This window comes from Carassius auratus, chromosome 8 (assembly GCF_003368295.1).
Source record: "Carassius auratus strain Wakin chromosome 8, ASM336829v1, whole genome shotgun sequence".
Classification (NCBI taxonomy): Eukaryota; Metazoa; Chordata; class Actinopteri; order Cypriniformes; family Cyprinidae; genus Carassius; species Carassius auratus.
This window is the reverse complement of record NC_039250.1, coordinates 12,708,358-12,730,831: the sequence shown is the minus strand read 5'-3', so window position 1 is coordinate 12,730,831 and position 22,474 is coordinate 12,708,358. Positions and strand designations below refer to the sequence as shown.

Genomic DNA, 22,474 nt, shown 5'->3' with positions numbered 1-22,474 from the left:
GGACCTCAGAAAACACAGTGGACCAACACCAGCAGATGACATGGCACCCCAAACCATCACTGACTGTGGAAACTTTACACTGGACCTCAAGCAATATGGATTGTGTGCCTCTCCTCTCTTCCCCCAGACTCTGGGACATGCAAAATTTACTTTCATCTAAGTTTGGACCACTCAGCAGAAGTCCAGTCCTTTTTGTCTTTAGACGCTTCTGACACTGTCTGTTGTTCAAGAGTGGCTTGACACAAGGAAAGTGACAGCTGAAACCCATGTATTGCATATGTCTGTGCATAGTGGTCCTTGAAACACTGACTCAAGCTGCAGTCCACTCTTTGTGAATCTCCCCCTCATTTCTGAATGGGTTGTGTTTCACAATCCTCTCCAGTGTGTGGTTATCCCTATTGCTTGTACACTTTCTTTTTTCTACCACATCTTTTCCTTCCCTTCGCCTCTTTATTAATGTGCTTGGACACAGAGCTCTGTGAACAGCCAGTTTCTTTTGCAATGACCTTTTGCGTCTTGCCCTCCTTATGCAAGGGGTCAATGGTTGTCTTTTGGACAACTGTCAAGTCAGCAGTTTTCCCAATGATTGTGTAGCCTACAAAACTAGACTTAGACCATTTAAAGGCCTTTGCAGGTTTTGAGTTAATTAGCTGATTCGATTGTGGCACCAAGTGTCTTCTATATTGAACCTTTTCAGAATATTTCTTCATGGACTACTCTGATGATGGTTTTTCTGGACAGTATACCCCATTCACACAGTTTCAATGGAGGGACTGAGAGCTCTCGGACTAAATCTAAAATATCTTAAACTGTGTTCCAAAGATAAACGGAGGTCTTACAGGTTTGGAACAACATAAGGGGAAGGTATTTAATGACAATTTTAATATTTGGCTGAAATAACCTTTTCAAGGTGCAGTGTCTCAAGGTGTTGGAATCCTATTGTTCGGAGTCTGACACCTTTGAAAGTTAAAGCTTAGTTCAATGAATGGTCGTTCACACATTCTGAACTGAACCTAGACTGGCAGACACAGACTGAAAAAACTTCGGTAAGTGAGGATAGCTGGGAACATCCTGCGGTGAGCCAGATCCAGCTGGTCCAGGATGTTGTAGGACCACGCGACCAGCTTTTTATGGCAGTGCTGACACTCAAGGTATTCAGTTGCCAGAAAATACCACACATGTAAGTTCAGCACCCGCCTCACTGTCTTGTAGAGCTCACAAGCAGTCCGTCACTGACCGGACCGTCTTCAGTCTGGTGAGCTGCAGATCAGCTTGTAGGACCACATCCTTTAGGGCATCCACAAACACAGCGGCAAGGTGAAGAACATGTCCAGCGATGCTGGAGGCTGATGATACAGCAGACGTGGCTGTGGAGGGTACCACCACATCTGCAGGTTGTCTGTCAGCACTGCCCTTCCACCCTGGTTTTGGAAGAGGGAGTGGCTGATCCACTCATGTTGTTCCTTTGGAAGGGAGCGTTTCCAGGCCTCAGGGAGAACAACCACCTATACACACACAAAATTTTTATATATATGATGTACTGTGAAGAAATTGTAAATTTTCTAATCAGTAATCATGATTTAATTATTTTCAGTTTATAGGCATTTATGGTTACGTAATACTATAGGACTCAAAAGAAAACAAAACACTCACCCTGTGGCTCCACCTCCATGACTGAAGCCAGAAGATCTGCATCTGTTGGCTCTGAGTGCAGAAAATGTACAATGTTATTTATAATTACATTAGAACAGGGATAATCTAAAAACTCACCGTCTACTGTAATTGGGTGGGGGAGGAGGGGAAGCCAGATGTGAAGGGTGCGGTACAGGCTGGAATGTAGAAGATGCAGAGGATGACTGTTTTCTCCCTTTAGCCCTAATTTTCTTCCGTTCCCTCTGCAAGATGTATTTCTTCAGGGCATCCATCTTGCTGCCTGCACTGATTTTCTTGCTTTTGATGAAATCCACATAGCTGCAACAAAATATGCATGAATGATTAGGGTAAAATACATACAAAAAAAAGCAATACAATTAGCGAGCAAAAGCATATATTACCCTTTCCTCTCCCAGTCTTTGGCCTCATGGAGCTCCTTGAAGGCGTTCTTGCTGTTGACCCCAAAGCCCACCACACAGTCACCCTCACAGCCAGGTATTGTTCCCTCTTTCTGCCTGCGCACTTTGATGGCTTCTGCAACCTTCTTGAATTTGCAGGCATATTTGAGAAATACATCTTTGTTAGCCATGATGGCACCTTTGTCCAATCTGCCAGCCTTGCGCTCCCGCTGATGTCCAGACAGGACCATGAGGGAGTAACCAAGGTCATTCTCCAGCATCCACTTGAAGGTTTTGCCTTTGTATTGACCAAACTGGATGGCACTTTGACTTTCCAGCAGCAGGTCATCAAAGGGACACCCTCCACCATGGATAACCCTGACCTTGGCCTCCTCCAGCACAGCCTCAGGGTCCTTTGGTACAAAGGACACCCCTTCAGCCACCTGTGAAAGGTGGACTTTCTCCACAGTGGCTGCCTTCTTAGACGGCCTCACCACCAGCTCTCCAGCTTCAAACGAAGGTTGGGCTGGCTTTCCATTATGCAACAGTAAAGAAATGCACCTGATGTTTTACAAAACAATAGACTGAAAACCTGATACACATAATAAGGGTTATATGTATTATAGTTATTCGCTACTAAGGGTAAGTCATGGCATACACAAACAAACAAAAAATATTAAACTTGTGTTCACGAGTTCAGACTTACATATAATTAGCTGAAGTATTATAATGCATATTTGGCGTGCTGTCCGGGAAGCTGCTCCGAGCTCGGGAATGGCCCGAACCTAGAGTACCCCACCCATTATATAAAAGTGTAAAATGAACTCTAGTGGAGGAGATGGGGTGGAGGGGGGATGCTGATAAACCATCAATGGAGACAGGTAGGCTAATTCAGCTGTATTTATACCCTAAGGTTGATTATCTTAAGTGGCTCCACCTGTGCTAATTAGGCTAAGTACCTGACATGCTCCTCCCGAACCTTGTTATGAAACTACATAAAAGGGTACATTATCAAGGGTTTTGTATTTTTTTTTCTTCTTTTTAATAATGTTTTTATTGTTTTAGACTAATTTCGTTTTCATTTCATCATTGTTGATTATTAAAACTTACAATGTGAATAAAGGGACAAACGAACATCTCAGAAAAATTCTGCATGCATTACACATCTAAAATGGCTATATATATGTATATATGTATGTGTGTGTCGATGAAAATATACTCTTTATACCAAAATCTATTTTTTGCGGGTTAAACGTCATCATATCTTTATCAAAGACTCCACATTTTTTCTCCTGCATAATTTGAAAAAGAAAGGAAGCAAACTGTACATTTATTGGGTGTCGATGAGAATCATGAATGAAACAATTTTTTATACTGAAATATTTGCTTAATGTCATCACAACTTTACGAACGACTAATAAATTTTTATTTTTTTACCTGAGAAAGGGTAAAACATGTTTACTCACGTGATCCGCAAAACTGCCACAACCGACTGCCCAGTGGCTCCTCTCTGTCCACGTAGAGGATGTCCGGTCCCGGTATAGTGAGCTAAAAGCCAGGGTCACCTCTGTGTTGGGGTCCATCCTGAAAATGGACTCCACAAAACCGGTATCGTATTAATCACAGATTATCTTGAATATATTTGATTATTTGTATATGTTTGGAGCTCATTGAACTGTTTTGTTTTCCAAGAACAGGTGGCCAAAAAACTGGCAGGAGCTGGGACCGCAGCCTGGGTCACCAATGTGGGCAATGAGCACGCACAGGTCCTCATTCCTGTGCTCACCTCACATGAGGGTCAGGGACTGCTCCCCATGAACCAGCCACCTGCTCTACAGTCTGTTCATGGCAGAGCTCTCTGCCTGCATTTTCGTCTGGGATGAGGGAGATGTGTCCCTGCTGAGGGAGGCAAAAAGGAGGGAGCTTGACCAACAGCAGGGCATCAGAGGCCTCACGGAGGAGCAGTAGACCAGCAGGCTCACCTCCAGACAGCTGGCACAGCACTGTCGTCGCTGCACACGTGGCCTGGAGGAGACCGAGCAGCTGATCGGACTGTTGCTGGAGGCCTTCAGGGACACCAGGGAAACGATGGGCATCCCCTTGGTGGACCAGGAGAGAATGGACTGCATCTGGGACACTCAAAGGCGCCTTCTTCCCTGCATCCAGGACCCTCTTGGAGTGCAGCTGTACACCCAGACAGGAAGTGTTAAAAAGGAGGGCTTACACTTCCTGTGTACTGCTGTGCTTGGGGGTCCACTTTCCTGGAGTCCTACCATAACCACCTCAACCGCTTCATACCCAGTAAGATTACACACACAACCACCTCGAGGTGTGTTTTTGTGAAAGTCTATTTCATTTAATCTCATTAAATGAGTCTTAATGTTTCCTCTTTTTTTAAATCAGGAACTAGCGCTAACCTGGAAAATTTCCAGGCTTATCTGCTTGTTGGTTTTGAGCGGTGGAATGGGACCGGGACACTGCTGCTGTCACACATGCTTCCTTGTCACTACACTACTATAGTGGCTCACTCCAGCACAGCCTCAATGAGCTCAGCCAGCGTCTTCTTGGCTGTAGTCTTGTGCAAGACTACTCAAAGCCAGGAGAGTAGAAAATATATAATTGTGAAAAAATTACTAAACAAAAATCTGTATTGTTTCTGGTTGAAAAGTCCATTTTTATTTTATGGAAAATGCTATATTTGCAGCGTTATTGGGTCATGCTTCTCCCTTTTTTTCCAAACCGCACCAGAGCCTGTCTCCCTTCTTTGCAGAATGCGATATCCGCTCAACCAATCACATTACACCATTCTACGCACTCTAGACAGTAATGGCGGCACTTTGACAATGCTCCACATCTTAGTTTTACTCTTCTAATTTGTACTTTGTGATCAACAAACAAGGGCTGCACGATAAATCACATGCGATTCTGTGATTAAGGCCGAGATCACAACTTCTTTAAAACTTGCATCTGCAACAAAGGATTTCTTTTAAAAGCAGTTGAAATAACTGTGTTATCTGAGCTCACTTCCCTTTCTAACTCGACAAAGCAGCAAGCAGCCAAAATTAAAGAAATCGGAATGTGTTTGTCTCCATCTATTCATACAGTGTAAAAAATACAATTAACAAAATGTTGGAAGGGAAAAAATATTTAAGTTGAGCTAATTTTATTGCTTGGGCTTAGTTGAGAAGATGTATTTTATTAAGTCTACATAAGTATATTTGGAAAAACATTGAATGAATGATTATTAGCTATGCTAATGTTGACTAAACTAATAAAAACTAATCCAACCGACACAGAGATAATTCTGCATGTGCACAAGCCTGAGTGACTTCGCGGGAAAAACAGCGCCATCTTGTCAAGTTTACAAGTCAGGTAAGTGCCACTAAATGAATGTTAAGACTTAATTTTTTACCAAAAACATAAGAATTTTAAAATCGGACATAAAATATATAATTGTGAAAAAATTATTAAACAAATATATACATAAAACTGAAAAAATAACAGCAGAAACCGTACAACAAAGTGAAGAATAAAAGATTTCACTAAATAGTTCAAACACACAAAAAAACAAATGCTAAATGAAAATTTTAAAACAAAAGAATTAACAGCAGAAACAGTACAACAAAAAATAAGATATTAGATAAGATTAAATAGTTCACATTAGAAAAAAACTATAAAAATTATAAAATGTTAAGGTAAACACAATGGTATATACAAATATAAAAAGAAAAAAAATGTAAGAAACAGTATAACAAGTTAAAAATAAAAAAAGGTTATAAATGTAAATAAAATACTTATTTACTAAAAGAAACTAAACAAACGAACACTAATAAAATTAACAGGTAATAAAAAAAAGAAAAAAAAAATCTGTGCCAATTATTTAGGGGGAGCAAGAGACCCGCTGCTCTGCCAGCCAAAGTTCCACAGCTTTGTACTCATAACTGCTGCAAAAGGATTGTACCGTGAGTAACCATAGTCCTTGGTTTTGGGCTGCTGACACAGAGAGCAAGTCAGCGGTTTACATTTCTTTGGCCTTTTCTGAGGCAGGCCCTTTGGCTGTCCACACAATCTGCACGGATCTTCCTTTGGATCTGCTCGCCATGCAATGGCTTTGTGATGCATTAGGGCTTTTTTGTCCTCTTCGACCCTCTTTCATCTCCATGCTGTTGCCCTTGGTACCCGTTTAAAACCCCTTTATGTGCAAACATCGCCGACGGCCCCAGTTTATTATTGTTTCACTTTCACAGCACATTAAACATCACTCTCTTACTTGATCTGGACAACCTGTGCATCAATTGAAAGTTTAAAGACTCTAGCTTCGATATTTGACCAATATTTTGATAAAATATTGTTGCAGTGACAGTTATTTGGTAATTTATGTCAGGAGTGCAAAATAATAAATCCGTATTATGCCCCATTTTGAACAGAAATTCACCACTCATTAATATTCAGTTAAGTCTGCAGCGGTTTATTTGTGTTCACATAGACTCACTGAACAGCGTCAATAAGGATTTATAGACCATAGATGCATATCCGCGGAGATATGTGGATATATTTACTGATGTTTACTTCATATTTCTTCAGACAGAATCATCATTTCTATTCATTTTCCACTGATTTACGCGATCTGATGATAAACGGCTTCTCCCAGTGCCATCCATAGGCAGTAAAATAAATGGACACAGCGACCCCATTGGAACTCAATTGAGACAAATGAAGCCCATTTTTAGCGTTTTTTAGCACTTCCGTTTCTGACGCGCAGACTCAACGAAGCTTGACGACGTCAGCAACCTGTCTGACAGATGTAAATATTCTAGTACCTGTGCGTGAAAACTGCCATCGTTAATCTTGCAGAGACGGCGACTTTGAGCGGGGAGTTCTTTGGCGTGAGTGAGCAGGAGTAATTATTCTAAATAAATTATTTTGTATAGTATTTTAAAATGTAACGCCAGTATGCCATATTAACTTAATGCATACTATTAAGAAGTTATGTAAAATTATGTTCAATAACTGATATGAATTCATACCCGATAGTTATTTAATGGCCCAGGGATCAAATATGTTAAATATAATTAAATTTTTGATGCACATGATGTTGTATAACGTTAATGGGCGCCGAATATAATCACAAAATGCGTTAACTGTTATCTACACATCTACATCGCAAGAGAAATGTACGAATCAGTCATATAAAAAAGTTATTCAGTAAATCGCTTGGACAAAAGCGTCTGCTTTGGCCTGTTAAATAACATATAGATAATAAATGGACAATAACGAATGTCACCAATAACATCTATAACTAATGGTTGCCCTTTTCATTTTTCTTTCTTCATAGGTAAAAATACAAACCACAAAAGAAGAACAATGGCTAACTATGCTACCAACAAAGGTAAGCCATATTAATATAGTATCATTTAGAATATATAGTATAAAATATGCAAAGCAACACTGTAAGAGAGAATAAAATAATAAATTAACCTTGTGTAATACCTATATTGTTGTTATTATTATTATTTTAATGAACAGAGAAGAGCAATTAATTTGTGTTTTATTGTATATTTGCATAGACTTTTTTTTTCTGCTTTGTTCGGATATAAATAAATCAATGGCCAGAGACAAGTTACTTGTGTGTTAAATTAATATGTTTACTCGTACTAACAAAACAGTGTTTTGATTGTGATTGCTGTATGCAGTGATTTGGATCATCGGGAGTAGCTACATTCGTCGTGGGGAAGAGAGGGCCAGAGAGACCATCAGGGCCAATCTTGGCCTAGCGGCCAAGGTTTACTGGTTTGGCTGGGGTGGACTTCGATGGCACGGTCTTCTACCGGTCCCTCAGAGGAAGAGCAGCCCCGGATGTCCTGCTGATTCACTGCGGCGGGAACGACTTGGGATGCAGGAAGAGCATCGATCTCATTGCAGCGATGATGCAGGATCTGCAACATCTCTATCGGCGTTTCCCTCAGATGACCATTGTGCTGTCTGACATCACCCAGAGACGTCGGTGGAGATCGGGCCTTCCAGGGAAAATTGACAAGTCCTGTAAATGGGTGTACAGTGTCATGGCTACCTTTGTCTTGAGAATGCAGGGGGGTATTGTGCATCACCCTCAAATTGTATTTAACAAGCCTTAATTGTTTCTAAGAGATGAAGTTCATTTATCACCTAGGGGTAGTGATATTTTTTTAAATAATTTAGCTGAAGGCTTGAGAGTCTTAATCCAGTAGGGGTGATGCTGGATTAAACCTCTCAACATGTTTTAAACATGAAACAGTTGAAGTCTGTTAAATTGTTTTGGGGTTGTGTATGTGCCTTTTGTCTTTAGTTTAATACATGTTCACATTGGTAGACATAACACTGTTCAATAGTCACTGCTCTTTCTCCCCCCACCCTTCTTTCTCCCCTCTGTGTCATTCATGTATCACCCTAGCCATCCACCCCATGGCCTCTCACTTTTCTTCCCCACGACGAATGTAGCTAGAGAGGGATTGTTTTTGTGTTTCAATAAATAATTTTTTTTTTAATGAAATGATTGAATATTTATTATCAAAACACACGGTAGACTCTTCAAGTAGACATACTTTGACAGAAATGTCATGTGGTTTTATTACTTATGGTTTGGAACTTCGTAATGATACATATTCAGTCAGTAGCTTTCACAGTGAACATTGATAAAGGAGATGTCAAGACACCTTTAGATTACATTAGATCTATCTTTTATTGTCAATGTGTAGAGTACAAGTACAGAGACAATTCAAGGCAGTTAGTGTCTAACTAGAAGTGCAAAAAAAGTGTGGTATAGACGTAGTGTATTATAAACAGTAAATGACATGAAGTTGTATAAAGTTAACCTAGTGGTACGGTTTACAGTAAGGATGTTCATTTCAAATGTATTTGTATAGCGCTTTTCACAATACATATTGTTTCAAAGCAGCTTTACAGAAAATGCATTTCAGAAATGTATTAATTTAGTGCATAACATATCGCTGGCATTGAGTCGTCTCTTCACAGGTGTTGGGGCATCTGAAGTTTCCATGAGAGGCTGGATACAAACTGGAGCTGACATAGTCTATAACAAAAAAGCAGATGGGAAATAATTAGCATAGCTGCTTTTCATAATATTAATGCATTTGGTCCAATTTAACTGTAGTATAAAAGATATGAGATGCATTATGTCAACGCTTGGCTAAAGAGATGCGTCTTTAATCTAGTTTTAAACTGGGACAGCGAGTCTGAACCTCGAACAATATCAGGGAGGCCATTCCAGAGTTTAGGAGCTAAATGTGAAAACACCCTCCCTCCTTTAGTGGACTTAGATATCCTAGGAATGACCAGAAGCCTCAAATTTAGTGATCTTAAAGAGCGCGATGGATTGTAGGGCAATAGAAGATCCGTTAAATACACAGGAGCTAAACCATTTAGGGCTTTACAAGTCAGTAGTAATACTTTGTAATTGTTACAGAACTTAATAGGTAACCAGTGTTGTGATGATAAAATTGGTGTTATATGATCATATTTCCTTGACCTAGTGAGAACTCTAGCAGCTGCATTTTGGACTAACAGTAGATTGTTTATTGAGGATGCAGGACAACCAGCTAATAAAGCATTACAGTAATAACAATTGTGTTTCTTAAGAAATAATATTTAGATTTTATGGTTTAATCACAATTCGATTTTACATAGATCCCACAGTGGATTTATTGTTTGACCTAACTAAACGAGGAATAGACAAAGTTTCTATAACATTCTACACTGGTACTTATATCAATTAAGTTGGGAAAGCAAAGAGTGTGATTTGGACTTTGACTTACTAGTCATATGGTGTGTAATGCCTTGTAGGCTAGTGACAAATGGTCAAAAAGTGCTTTAGTTTTCGAGATACCCCTACCGGAGGTAGAACTAAACCCAACAATGTTTTTCTTCATCTCTAAGGTCTCCCATATATGAAATGGATTCTTGGCTAAAAACATTTTACTGCTAAGATTGTTAAATTAACAGATATTGTTATACACCACAAAACCAATAAAGGACTAAAATATAGCCTGTCCGTATGGGAGTTAAGGCATATAAACTAATGCAGATCAATCACACAAGCTCTGAGAGCTTTGAAACTTGACATGTTTGTAGTCAGGAAGTTGATTTAACTACTAGAAAAGACTCGATGTGAATATCTTGATGTATGGAATAAATAGAGACATGTAAACACATATCTAAAATAAGCGGACATGCACAAATTTAATATCTATGCAGAATGTTTTCATTTAATTTGTGCTTGCTTTGCCTGGCATTATCATAGAAACACATATGATGGCTTGTTGGAAAGGTGGGGTTGTGCTGAATCCAGCAATACCAAATATGTAAATATATGATAAAAGAAAAGTGTTCTGTCACTCAATGTATGAGGTGTCCAAAATGAATGAAAATGGAACACTGACATAATTGAGTCCAAACCCATTCATTATCAGTGGTGAGAAGAATGTTGAGAAATTCAAATATAAGAGACATCAAAAAATATTTAACATGGCACCTTGTACTATATAGAAACAAAGATTGAAATCGAAAGATAACACCTTACCATAGCACAAACAGGAGACCAGGAATTTTAACTTAATGAACTTTTTAATAAAACTATAACTTAACTTCACACAATACAACTTAAATTATTAATATGTAAATATATAATAAAAGAGAAGTGTTCTGTCACTCAATGTATGAGGTGTCCAAAATGAAAGAACGCTGGACAAAATAGCCTCAAGTCCAAATCACATTATCAGTGGTGAGAAGAATGTTGACAAATTCAGTATAAACGCAACACGCAAAGTTTCACATTAAGCATTTTTCCATATAGAATAAACTGTCTACAACTTGTTTATATCACTGTCTTTGTCCATTAACCTACATTATGTGTTTTATTTATAATGATTTTCTATAGGAGGAAAACGTTTAATGTACAATTTAACACACTGCATTCTGTACTCGTCTGCTTGCCTGTACGGAGTTGATCCTTTTAAAATCACTTAATGCATAATGCCCGTTCATATTTGCTGGTCTGTATATACTTAGAGTCAACAACAAGTCATATAGGCTAGACCTACTGAATTGTCTTTATCATCTTAGTCTGTTATTAGGTCACATTAAGCGTTATGTTGTATGGGAGGACAAAGTTTGCACATTGTGTTCATAGCCATCTGCTTGACTTGCAGTACATTGAATAATAACTATATCGAATTTTATCATTTAATTGAACTTAATGTGTCTGAATACATTATGCCATATTAAGTGTTAGTTTTTTTCTACAGGAGGAAAACGCTTAACGAAAGACTTTGTGCATTACGTTCATATTCTGCTGTTCTGTGGCCAAGGTCCGTGCTTGTCTTTTTTTTGCAGGACAATGTACATTATAGTACTAAATTAGTTTTAATCGTTTAATCACCACCACATCATCTTGTCTCCACTGGCAACATGCATGATTTGTGTTGATTGCAAGTGAAGTCACAGGTAGCAGAGAGTGCAAGTAGCGATTGCAATTGACATTGTAATTTAGTTTATTTTTTCTTGTCTTCGCCACATGGCAACTGTTATAAAATGTTGGGAAATTCAAACAAAAAGTTATCAATAAATAGAACAAAATAAAAAATAAAGACTGCAAGTGACGTCGCTAGCAGAAGCAGTGTCTGAGAGTGCAAGTGCAAGTCTGCAGCCAGACCCTTCTCCAACGGTTCCCAAAAGCAGTTGATGTTCCAAATGGTTGCTGCTAGAAAATAAACTAAACAGCCTGAGAAGACAGGGCTCATTTCCCCGAAGAGTGTTTGTTTCTTTAGTTAGATTTCCATTTGTTTTATTTAAGACAGTAATTTAAGTTGTATTGTGTGAAGTTAAGTTATAGTTTTATTAAAAAGTTCATTAAGTTAACTCCTGGTCTCCTGTTTGTGCTATGGTAAGGTGTTATCTTTCGATTTCAATCTTTGTTTCCATATAGTACAAGGTGCCATATTAAATATTTTTTGTTGTCTCTTATATTTGAATTTCTCAACATTCTTCTCACCACTGATAATGAATGGGTTTGGACTTGGGTTGTCAGTGTTCCATTTTCATTCATTTTGGACACCTCATACATTGAGTGACAGAACACTTCTCTTTTATCATATATTTACATATTTGGTATTGCTGGTGTATAACAATATCTGTTAATTTAACAATCTTAGCAGTAAAATATTTTTAGCCAAGAATCCATTTCATATATGGGAGACCTTAGAGATGAAGAAAAACATTGTTGGGTTTAGTTCTACCTCCGGTAGGGGTATCTCGAAAATTCAGGGGCATTGTCACTAGCCTATTAGAGATGTTGTTCGACAGAAGAGCCGCTCCGATTCTGCTAGGGTGAAGGACATCAGCACGGAAGAGCCTAGGTCGCTCCCAGAACAGATTCCAATTATTTACAAAGGGCAGTCTCTGTTCATTACACCATGACATTAGCGATTCATTTAGAGCAAATAATCTACTGAACCTTTCTTGTCCTAGTCAGTACGTGGGAAGCGGTCCAGACACAATGATCGTGGTCTCAATCAAGCTCCTGTAGTCCTTCTTCAGAACCTCCATCTGCTGCAGCCTGATGTCGTTCGTTCCCGCATGCAGCACAACAGCTCCGACGCGCTCGTCACCGTTCAGGATCTCGGGAACCTGGCAAGCAATATCTAGAACACGAGCACCAGGAAAGTAGTGACTGCGCACCTTACCTTTACCTGAGGTAGCGTGGACATGCCAGACGATGGACTCGATATGTAAAGTATATTAACAGTAGCATAAGAGCAGAACATTGGGTATGCACTGCAGTATGAACAATATAGACAAATATAAATAATACAATATAAACTACAAATGTTGTCTGAGTTATCTAACTTAACTTGGCTTAACAGCCAGGTGACTAATTATAACTAAACTATGTATGTGTGCTGCTCTTCACTGTCCTCAATCTGAGTTAAAGTTCTTTCATACTTAGCAGTGTTCATTACTGGAAAAACTTGGAAACAACAATCACCAGCATGTCTGAAAAAGAGAAAGGATGAACAGCATCTTGGCTTTAATTCTCAACATCTAGCCTGGCTTAGTTAGAAGCCCACTCACCACGTCAAGGTGCAGGCTCAGAGTGGGAACACAGGACAAGACAAACGTAACAAACAGACGCTACGAACAGATAACACTGAAACAACTGACCAATTGAACATTTGTGACCCTGGATCACAAAACTGTCTTATGTTGCACAGGTATATTTGTGGCAATAGCTATAAATTATACATTTTTCTTTTATGCCAAAAATCATTAGGATAATAAGTAAAGATCATGTTTCATGAAGGTATTTTATAAAATTCCCACCTTAAATATATAAAACACTTATTTTTGTGAATGGATACAGCACTATCATCGATATCATCGACAACTTTAAAGGAGATTTTCTCAATATTTTCTGGATTTTTCTGTACCAAGTCTTCTTACCATCTTTCCTTCCGTCCTCCACATGGGATTGTAGGGCAGCGAATGATGCTTCTGTAAAGCCTGGGTCTGCAGGAATACTGCTGTACCAAGACCTGATTGTTTCAGGATGAGGCACAACACAATCAAAGCTTTCATGAACAAACTGATAAGCTTTCGGAGAGTAGAAATGGAGAGTCATGGCAAAAGATCTCAAATTATCAGAGATTCTTTGAGATTTAGTCTTGCACTTGGCCCTTGTAAGAATTTCTTTAGCAACACCGCTAAAGGAAGCCTCTAGCATATGCCTCCAGCATATCCCATGTTACTTTCTCAGTTTCTCTCGACTTGCCAAATGATGAAGGCGTATCTTGCAGTACATGGAGGCTGCCATCTTAACCAAGCTGTGTACATGATTGTCCTCAACACTGGTCTCAAACATGTGGTTGTGCAACTCTGAAAAAATATTCTTGCCAGCACAATCACTCAGAACCTGAATTGTAATGGCAGCTGTCACTCCTTTTCTTTGAGGAAGCTTTCCTCCACTGGTGGTCAGAAGTCTTTGAAAGCACCTTTCAGAGGCTTTATACACCTCCACAATGTTTGTTGATGGATTCTGTAAGCCTCCCCTGTTTTTCAGGGCAATGAAAGCGTGCATGCTGGAATCAGAATTCAGTGCAAGAGAACAGGGCATGCACAAGAATTTCTCCTTCATCTTTTTCACCATAAATCCAGCAATGTAATGGATAGCGGCGTCCTTGAACTCTGATATTGACTCGACATAAGGTAAGATGCTGTAGTCGTGGTCAGAATCCAGAGGGAGTGCTGGTGTGACATCAAATTGACGAGAAGCTGGAACAACTGTCACTGCCAACATGTTGGTTCCATCTCTGACACAGTTCCCTGTTCCATTTTTCACTTGATGTCTCACTAGGAGGCGTTTGTATGCAGTTTTAAACTGTCGGGCAGTTGGGTTGTTGTTGTAGCCTCCGCGTGCCCTAACTGCAGAAAAGAACAGCTCAAGATGATCCTGACTGAGTTTGTAAGTAAGAAGATACTTACAAGGGGCCTCCTGTGCTTCAACCAGCTCTTTAAAAATGTTGGAAATGCTTCTGGAGCTGGCAACAAATCCAATGGGACCCGTTTTCCTAGGGCCTGCATGAAGATGTTTCCCAGAGCTATCTCTGAGCTGTAGAAGGAAATTTTCAGCTCTCTCCAAAAACTTAGCATGTGAAGTTTATTACAACTTCTCAAAGGAGCTTTGGAACCCTTTGCCAGAGGATTCCTGCTGTTGAGAACATCAAAAACTAAATCGATTGTTCTCAGAAATTCAACGGTTTCCTCAGAACCATGAAACTGAGCCAAGTGGAGCTCCTTGTTGCAGAATTCAAGAGCATCTGCAACACTGCTGCTGAAAACTTGAGCAGCAAGATTTACCTTCATTTTCTGATTCCTCCACTGAATATGTGCCATCTTCAGCTCATTACCCAGCTTCAAGCCCTCCGTCTCCTGAAGTTTGTTGAGGTCTTCTAGGTATTTCCACCTAATCTCTTTGCCACTGCCTGTGTGGAAAACACGTCCATCAGCAAAAGCATTCCTCAAGAGTTTCATCATGTGACACACGTCAAAAACCACATGTACAGCCTGCTTTGGATTTGCAGGGTGAGGAAAGAATGGCCTCATGTTTCCAACTGTGATATTGGCTCCAAGAGCCTGCATCATGGTGAAGTGACAAGACGGTCCATCACATGTCAGGGAAACAATGCGCACTCCAATGTCATGCAGCTTGTAAAGACACTGTGTGACAATATTTGCTCTCTCTTGTCCGCTTAACCCATCAAGGAGAAAGTAAGCCACAGGGATTTTCCAAGATCCATTAACCGCTACAACCATAAGGACCAATGCATCCTTGGCTACTGGTAAAGAGTCATCAACTTTGCCACATCCTACATCAACATACCCATGGAATTTCCCTTCAGCATATTGAACATGCTTTCTAATGGCCATTCCTTCCGTCCTCCACATGGGATTGTAGGGCAGCGAATGATGCTTCTGTAAAGCCTGGGTCTGCAGGAATACTGCTGTACCAAGACCTGATTGTTTCAGGATGAGGCAGAACACAATCAAAGCTTTCACGAAAAAACTGATAAGCTTTCGGAGAGTAGAAATGGAGAGTCATGGCAAAAGATCTCAAATTATCAGAGATTCTTTGAGATTTAGTCTTGCACTTGGCCCTTGTAAGAATTTCTTTAGCAACACCGCTAAAGGACGCCTCCAGCATATCAGCACAGCTGGTGGAAATAAGCAGCTTCTCTTTCAGATCAGTGACAACTGAAGAAAGAGACTTCACTTTCTGTTTCAGTCTTCTGACTCTCTGCGTTTGAAGCTTCAATTTTTTTCTTGTAAGGACGCAAGCTACTTTGACCAAATAACACCTTCCTCTTTAAAGGACTGTGGGATTTTTTCAGTGAGTATGCACCATGATCTGCAGAATGGCTATGGCTGCAGCTGGCTACACTCTTCTCGACTGTCAGTGGTTCACTGCGAGTGCAACTGATGTAATCATGGTCATGACTGAAGTTCCTGCATTTAACAGCTTGTGTGTTAGAGTCAGTCTTACTTACCGTTGTGTTCTTACTGACTCTGGTGTGCCTCACCTTGACCTTTGCCTGGCAACGGGGGTAGAAGATGGTTGGCACTGCATCTGCTTTAAGGGTGTTTCGTCCCTGAAAAGGGATGAAACAGTCCTGTGTGAAGTGAAGGACAACTTCACTGCTACAACTGCTGCAACCTGTCTTTGTCATTGAAGGGGAACCTGACAAGAAAAAAGCATATCACATTGTTCGAGAAAATGAATTAAATGCAAATTGATATAATTTACATTTACTGAATTTCATGTCATTTAGTTCATCCAATGAATTAAATTGAAATTAAACCAAAAGGATGAGAAGTGATGGATTGTTTTTTTTCTCATAAAATATCTGCATTCCATGCTACCCAAAAATGATCTCACTACCCCCCACCCCAGTTGAGAATCAATTGCAGTGACAATGCAAAAGCTGATCTGTCACTCACAACCAACCAAAACAATAAAATGTGGCTGTGGTGGTATATTAAAATTGATAGAAAGCATTAAATTGGGCACTATAGGCTATCCCATACACAAATGAAATATATTGAAATATATTTTAAAGTGTCAAAAATATGTGTGGCATATATTTCAAATACATTTAAATATATTTGCATTGTTGTTCACTTATATTTATCATTTTGAAATGTATTCTGAAATATAACAAAAATATATTGTGAAATATATTTACATTTATAGCATGTAATGTAAAATATGACAAAATATATGGTCATAAAAGGTTTAGCTTGCTAAAGATGGGTCGAAAATGTATTTTGTCATAGTAATCCCTCTACCTTTTCCCCTATACAAAAGAGTAGGCTACCATATTTCACTACTGAATTATGACACAACGCTATAATATATTGTACTGTACTTACATTTAAATTACTGCAGTGTAAAACGACAGTTGCTTTCCTAGGACTATTAGGCAATGGCGCGGGAAGGGGGGTGCTGCGGGGGCTGCAGCCCCCCCCCCCCGTCATAGCATCAGCCCCCCCAGACATAACAATGTGTTTAATGTGGGATTAAGATATAGTGTATAAGATATAAACTAATGATTAATTATTTTAATATTTCGTTGATAAAAGACTAACCTAGCCTCAGGAATGCTTCCGTTACCTCACACTTGTTTGGTCATGGCTAGCAATAAGCAGCAAAAACGTATTTCGGACTTTTTTTCGGGTAACACAGTAAAGAAAAGTAAAAATAGTGATGGGAATTCTTCTCAAACAAAGGATGTCAACAATAACGTCGATGAAACGGCGACTGAACCCTCGCCAATGACTGACACTGACACAAACTCGGGTCAGACTAGTGCTGTTAGTAAGCCTATGTCAGCATCCACAAGCAGCGAGGTTTGTGAGCTGGACGTTAACATGGATTCTGCTGAGGTCGGGACACATGATCGGATGGCTGCCATGGAAGCTGACAAGCCCTACCAACCCCGGATTAAATTTCCAGGCAGGAGATTTGGTGGGGAAACGTTCGAGCGTTCATTTCAATGTGGATGGTTTGACAAATGGAAACGGCTGCATTATATTAGAGAATCGGACTCTGTGATTTGTTTTATATGTGCTAAAGCGACGGATAAAGGATTACTGCGCCTCACCAACGACAATCAAAGCTCCTTCGTAAAGGCTGGTGGTGGATATTGTAACTGGAAGAAATCACGTGAAAAATTTGCACATCATGAGTTATCCGAATTGCACTCGGATTCAGTACGTGCTTTGGAATCCTTAAAATTAACACCAATCAACGCTGTGATCTCGGATATTGCCGCTCGAGACCAGGCAACGGGTAGGGCTGTGCTGGAGCTTTTCTTCCGCTCAATCAAGCTCCTGGGCCGCGAAGGGTTGCCACTTAGAGGGCACGCTCACCGAGATGGAGTCCTCTGGCAGTTAATGTTGGAGAGGACACACGCTCTCCCAAAAGAAAGAGAATGGATGTTACGCAGAGACAATTGGATGTCCGATACAATTCAAAACGAAATTCTCGGGATGTTTGCTCATGCCATACAACGTGAAATCATGTCTCAAATCAGCCACTGTTCTTTCTTTGGACTCACAGCAGACGGAACAACCGATATCAGCGCGAACGAGCAATTTTCATGTTGTTTGCAGTTTGTGGATTCAGATTTAAGGGCACAAAACGTCTTTCTTGGATTTTATAACGCCAGTGACTCATCTGCAGAAACATTGTTTTCATGCATCAAGGACATATTTATCCGTTTAAACATACCTCTGGAACGTTTGGCAGGATATTGTTTTGATGCCGCATCCAACATGTCTGGCCGTATAAATGGTGTTCGGGCGAAGCTAAAAGCAGAGTGTCCAGTGTCCCTATATGTGCATTGCAGTAACCATTCTTTGGACCTCGTTCTGCAAGAGGTAGCAAGGGAAGTGAGACTCATTGCAGACACGTTGAATTTTGTTCAGGGAGGTGTCTGTTGTCATTTCAGAATCAGCCAAACGTAAACAGTTGTTCAGGGGGGTATTCCAGAAAGCTTGGTTAACTTACCATTTGATAAACTATAACCTCTGGGTTGATTTACCCCAAACAGGCATACCATGAGTATGTCGGTTCCAAAACACCTGAGAAGAGTTAGCTTAATCAACCTCTGACTGGTTACCCAGAGTTAATGCGCGTGCACGGTGCATGTATAAAGACATTTTCAATGGATCGCCGATTTCACGAGTCACCATGGAAACTCAAAGCGAAAAAAAGAGAGCCGCGTATTTCACAGAGGCGGAGTTGGAAGTTTTAATGCATGCTTATGAGGAGTTTAAGCCAATAATATTAAAAAGAAGCAATACAGCTGCATCGGCTAAAGCAAGAGAGTTGGCTTGGCAAAAAATAACGGACAGAGTAAATGCGTGAGTGTATTAAATTACAAATTTGGTATTGGCTCCCGTTTTATTGAAATGCAAAATAATGAAGTATGACTTATACATACTTTTGAATATGTTAAATCACTATGAAAGCATTTACTTTTCCTGCCATTTTATTTCTTTAGCTTGAAATAATAATGTATATTTCTTATTTAATAAGGTGTAATCCTTCTGGAGCCACAAGAACTTTAAGCCAAGTCAAAATGAAACACAAAAACATTCTGCAAAAAGGTAATATTTGATTACACAATTACTGAACTATTATTATAACAGGATTTAGTATATTCATTCTGTCATGCAGCTAACAGAAAAAAGACTGAAGCCCGTCTAACTGGCGGGGGGCCACCACCACCTCCCCTCACCCCATCTGAGGAGCTGGCTCTGTCCCTTAATAAAGGGCGACCAGTGGTTGCTGGCATTCCAGGGGGCAGTTCATCACACATACTATGCACCACAAGTGATGGTGAAAAAAGGGTGAAATGTAAGTTTACCTCTATGATTTGTTTTCATTTTTTATCCTGATAAATTACTATCTCTGTCACTTAAAGGCTTTTTGAACAAGATTAATTTATGTAGGCTTATTTTATTTAACTGCATATGATGTATTATTTTCTTTGATAATATTGAGAATTTAACGGGTTGTGTGTTCTTATAGATACTGATGGACGGATTGTATTATTGGACTCTCCAGAAAGAACACAGTCTGTCACAGTTGTAAGTGATTTGTTGTCAGGTACTTTTAGGGTTTTTTTTTTATTTTTTTTGCCAAATAATGTATACTTGAATATTTGTCTTGTAGGATGAAGAAGATGATGACGATGAAGAGACCACATCTGCTGTGACAGAAGTGGACAATGCTGGTAGATCCACTGAGGTATGATGCATACCATTATGATGTATGGCCCCTTTTTGCATTAGAGTAACAAACTGTCATTGTCCTTTCATAGTACATACCTAGGGATTTGCCCACAGATGAGGGTCCTTCAGCCTCAGCACACAATCTAAGCAGGGTAAGAATTTGTGTCCATGTGTCCATATTTTATTTTTATTGTCTGACCAAACAATCTCATTTATTACATTTTTCCACCTTAGTTGCCAGCAAAGGAGCTGTATAAGGTCCATCTTCAAAAACAAATAAGAAAAAGTGACATGGAGATGGACCTTATACAGCTTCAAATGGAAGAGAAAAGGCTCCTCATTAAAAAAGCAGCACTTGAAATAGAATTACTTGAGAATCGCCTTAAGGTGAGAACTTGTCTGAATATTAATCTGTTGCATGTTAAAAGTGGTCTGTCTGTCTCTATCTATCTATCTATCTATCTATCTATCTATCTATCTATCTGTATGTATGTATGTATGTATGTGTGTGTAAAGCAATATAAAAAAAAAAAAAACATTTTAATGAATTTTACTTTTATTGTTTTTCAGGAAATGAAGAAATAAACTGCCTGGCAGACCAGTGCAAAAAAAAACTAATAAAAGTAATTTTGACAAATCCTGTCTCTCAAAAGTCTTCCGTCTCTGTTGGCCTCTAAAATCTGTCGGTGTTCCTCTGGGCCATCTTCCTCAATACAAGGAGGGTGGCTCTCTCCTCTTATAGTGGCAATATTGTGAAGCACAACACAAGCCACAATAATGTCGCATGCCCTCTCTGGACTAACCCGGAGCCCACGCAGACACTGAAACCGAGATTTGAGGATCCCTATAGTCATCTCCACCTTGGCCCGTGTTCGGCTGTGAGCCAGGTTAAACCGTGTCTGTGGTCCAGGCTCAGGTTCAGGGTAGGGTGTCATTAAATAGGGCAGACAAGGGTATCCTCTGTCCCCCAGCAAGTAACCATTGTACTGTCCTGTAATGATTGAAGTGTACAACACAAATATAGTAAAAACGAAAAAACAAAAATTGTATAAAGCAAATCATACCCTGCTGAAATGTCTGGCATAATGATGACTCGCGGAAAATTCTGGCATCATGCACAGATCCTGGCCATTTTGCCTCGACATTGGTGATGATTTGGGTTGCCTCACATATTACCTATAGTTAGTGGAAAAAGTAATGACTTTGATGATTTTAAGAAGGGGAAAAAATTTAGTTGTTACCTGCACATTGATACTATGAATAGATTTCCTATTAACATAGTCTCCCTCATTTATTGATGGAGCTTTAATAGGAATGTGAGTGCCATCAATGCACCCAATTACATTTGGAAACCCTGAAACAGAAAGTTTTGGAAGTATGAAGTGTGTGCATAAGGAATACATGTATAGATATTAATAATATGACTAAATATTAAATATGCGTCATATATTTTACTACAAAGGACAAACCTGCCACTCTGTGGAATTCGTCTTTAATAACAAGCAGAGGTTTATGGCCAGGGAACTGTACAAACGTGGGTAACAACTGTTTAAGTGCCAGACACACTGTACGAACGGCTCTACACACAGTTGCCTTTCCCACATGCTCTGAATCGCCCACACTGTACAAAAAATGGCCAGACGCAAAAAACCTAAGTGCTATGCACAGAATGTTTTCTGTGCTAAGCGCAGAGCCGCGGTTTGTCACATTTGCGATATGCGGTTTTAAAAGACGTGTTAAATAAACTAATGAATCAGTGGGAAACGATAACGCTCTTTTAAATATTCATTAGGGTAAGCAAACACATCAATACGCGGTCTTATAACCCTCTCCCGATGAAAAAAACCTCGTATAATTTGTGCTTCAACGTCCACAGGATCCTCGTCAAAAGGGCACGCCATGCTCACCAACCTTCTGAAACGAAGTTACACTGAAACATAACCTGCTCTCGAGCAGGTTATCTTCAGAGAGTCAGTTGCTATGGTTACATACATACCCAGAAAGTGACCTCTGTTTTTGGAACCGAACGTTGAGGTTATCCACGAACTTACCCTTATACATACCCAGGTATGTCACATAACCTGCTTTTTGGAATACCCCCCAGGTCTCTGTTTGGCTCTGAAGATGTGGTGTGCAATCTTCTGGGGCTTTGCCCAACCCGATGGTGCATCCGCAGCACTGCGATTTCAAGAGTCATCTCTGCATATGCTACACTACTGGAGACCCTAAAGACTCTGGAGCGAGACAAGTCAGTTAGGGCTGAGATTCGGTCTAAGATATCTGGATTGTGCACACAAGCTAAACAAGCAAGGGCATATTTTGGATTAGTGTGCAGCCAGGCACTTTTTGAGCCATCTGAGGCAGTGGCCCGAAGTCTGCAGAGTGAAACATCAACTGCACGCGCAGCCCTTGAGTGTGTCACAGTCCTCAAGCAACATATGCAGAGACTTCGGGGGGATGACTCTTTCAAAGAGCTGATGGATAAGGTTAACACCGCTGCAAGATGCAACAATTTGAAAATGCCAAATCCCCCCAAATTGAGCAAAACCCCAGCTCGCATCCGCAACACTTCAGAACCA

At 39.9% G+C, this 22,474-nt stretch overlaps 2 protein-coding genes and 1 long non-coding RNA gene across 3 annotated transcripts; 2 read left to right on the top strand and 1 right to left on the bottom strand.

The window, feature by feature from the left end:
• The first annotated feature begins 3,079 nt into the window (after positions 1-3,079).
• LOC113107321 (uncharacterized) lies at positions 3,080-5,605 on the top strand. Its single transcript, XR_003292631.1, has 3 exons — positions 3,080-3,659; positions 3,749-4,352; positions 4,455-5,605. It is a non-coding gene; the product is annotated as an uncharacterized LOC113107321 (long non-coding RNA).
• Positions 5,606-18,640: 13,035 nt separating this feature from the next.
• Positions 18,641-20,582, top strand: LOC113107318 (uncharacterized). Its single transcript, XM_026269741.1, has 8 exons — positions 18,641-19,022; positions 19,198-19,268; positions 19,339-19,518; positions 19,693-19,751; positions 19,837-19,911; positions 19,985-20,047; positions 20,130-20,282; positions 20,466-20,582. Exons 1-8 carry the CDS (start codon positions 18,805-18,807, stop codon positions 20,478-20,480), a joined length of 834 nt encoding a protein of 277 aa, XP_026125526.1. The 5' UTR covers positions 18,641-18,804; the 3' UTR covers positions 20,481-20,582.
• LOC113107319 (putative nuclease HARBI1) lies at positions 20,493-21,996 on the bottom strand. Its single transcript, XM_026269742.1, has 3 exons — positions 21,137-21,996; positions 20,960-21,071; positions 20,493-20,886 (listed from the first exon to the last, which is right to left on the bottom strand). The coding sequence occupies exons 1-3, from the start codon at positions 21,296-21,298 to the stop codon at positions 20,510-20,512; spliced, it is 651 nt and encodes a 216-aa protein (XP_026125527.1). The 5' UTR covers positions 21,299-21,996; the 3' UTR covers positions 20,493-20,509.
• Between the last annotated feature and the right edge of the window lie 478 nt (positions 21,997-22,474).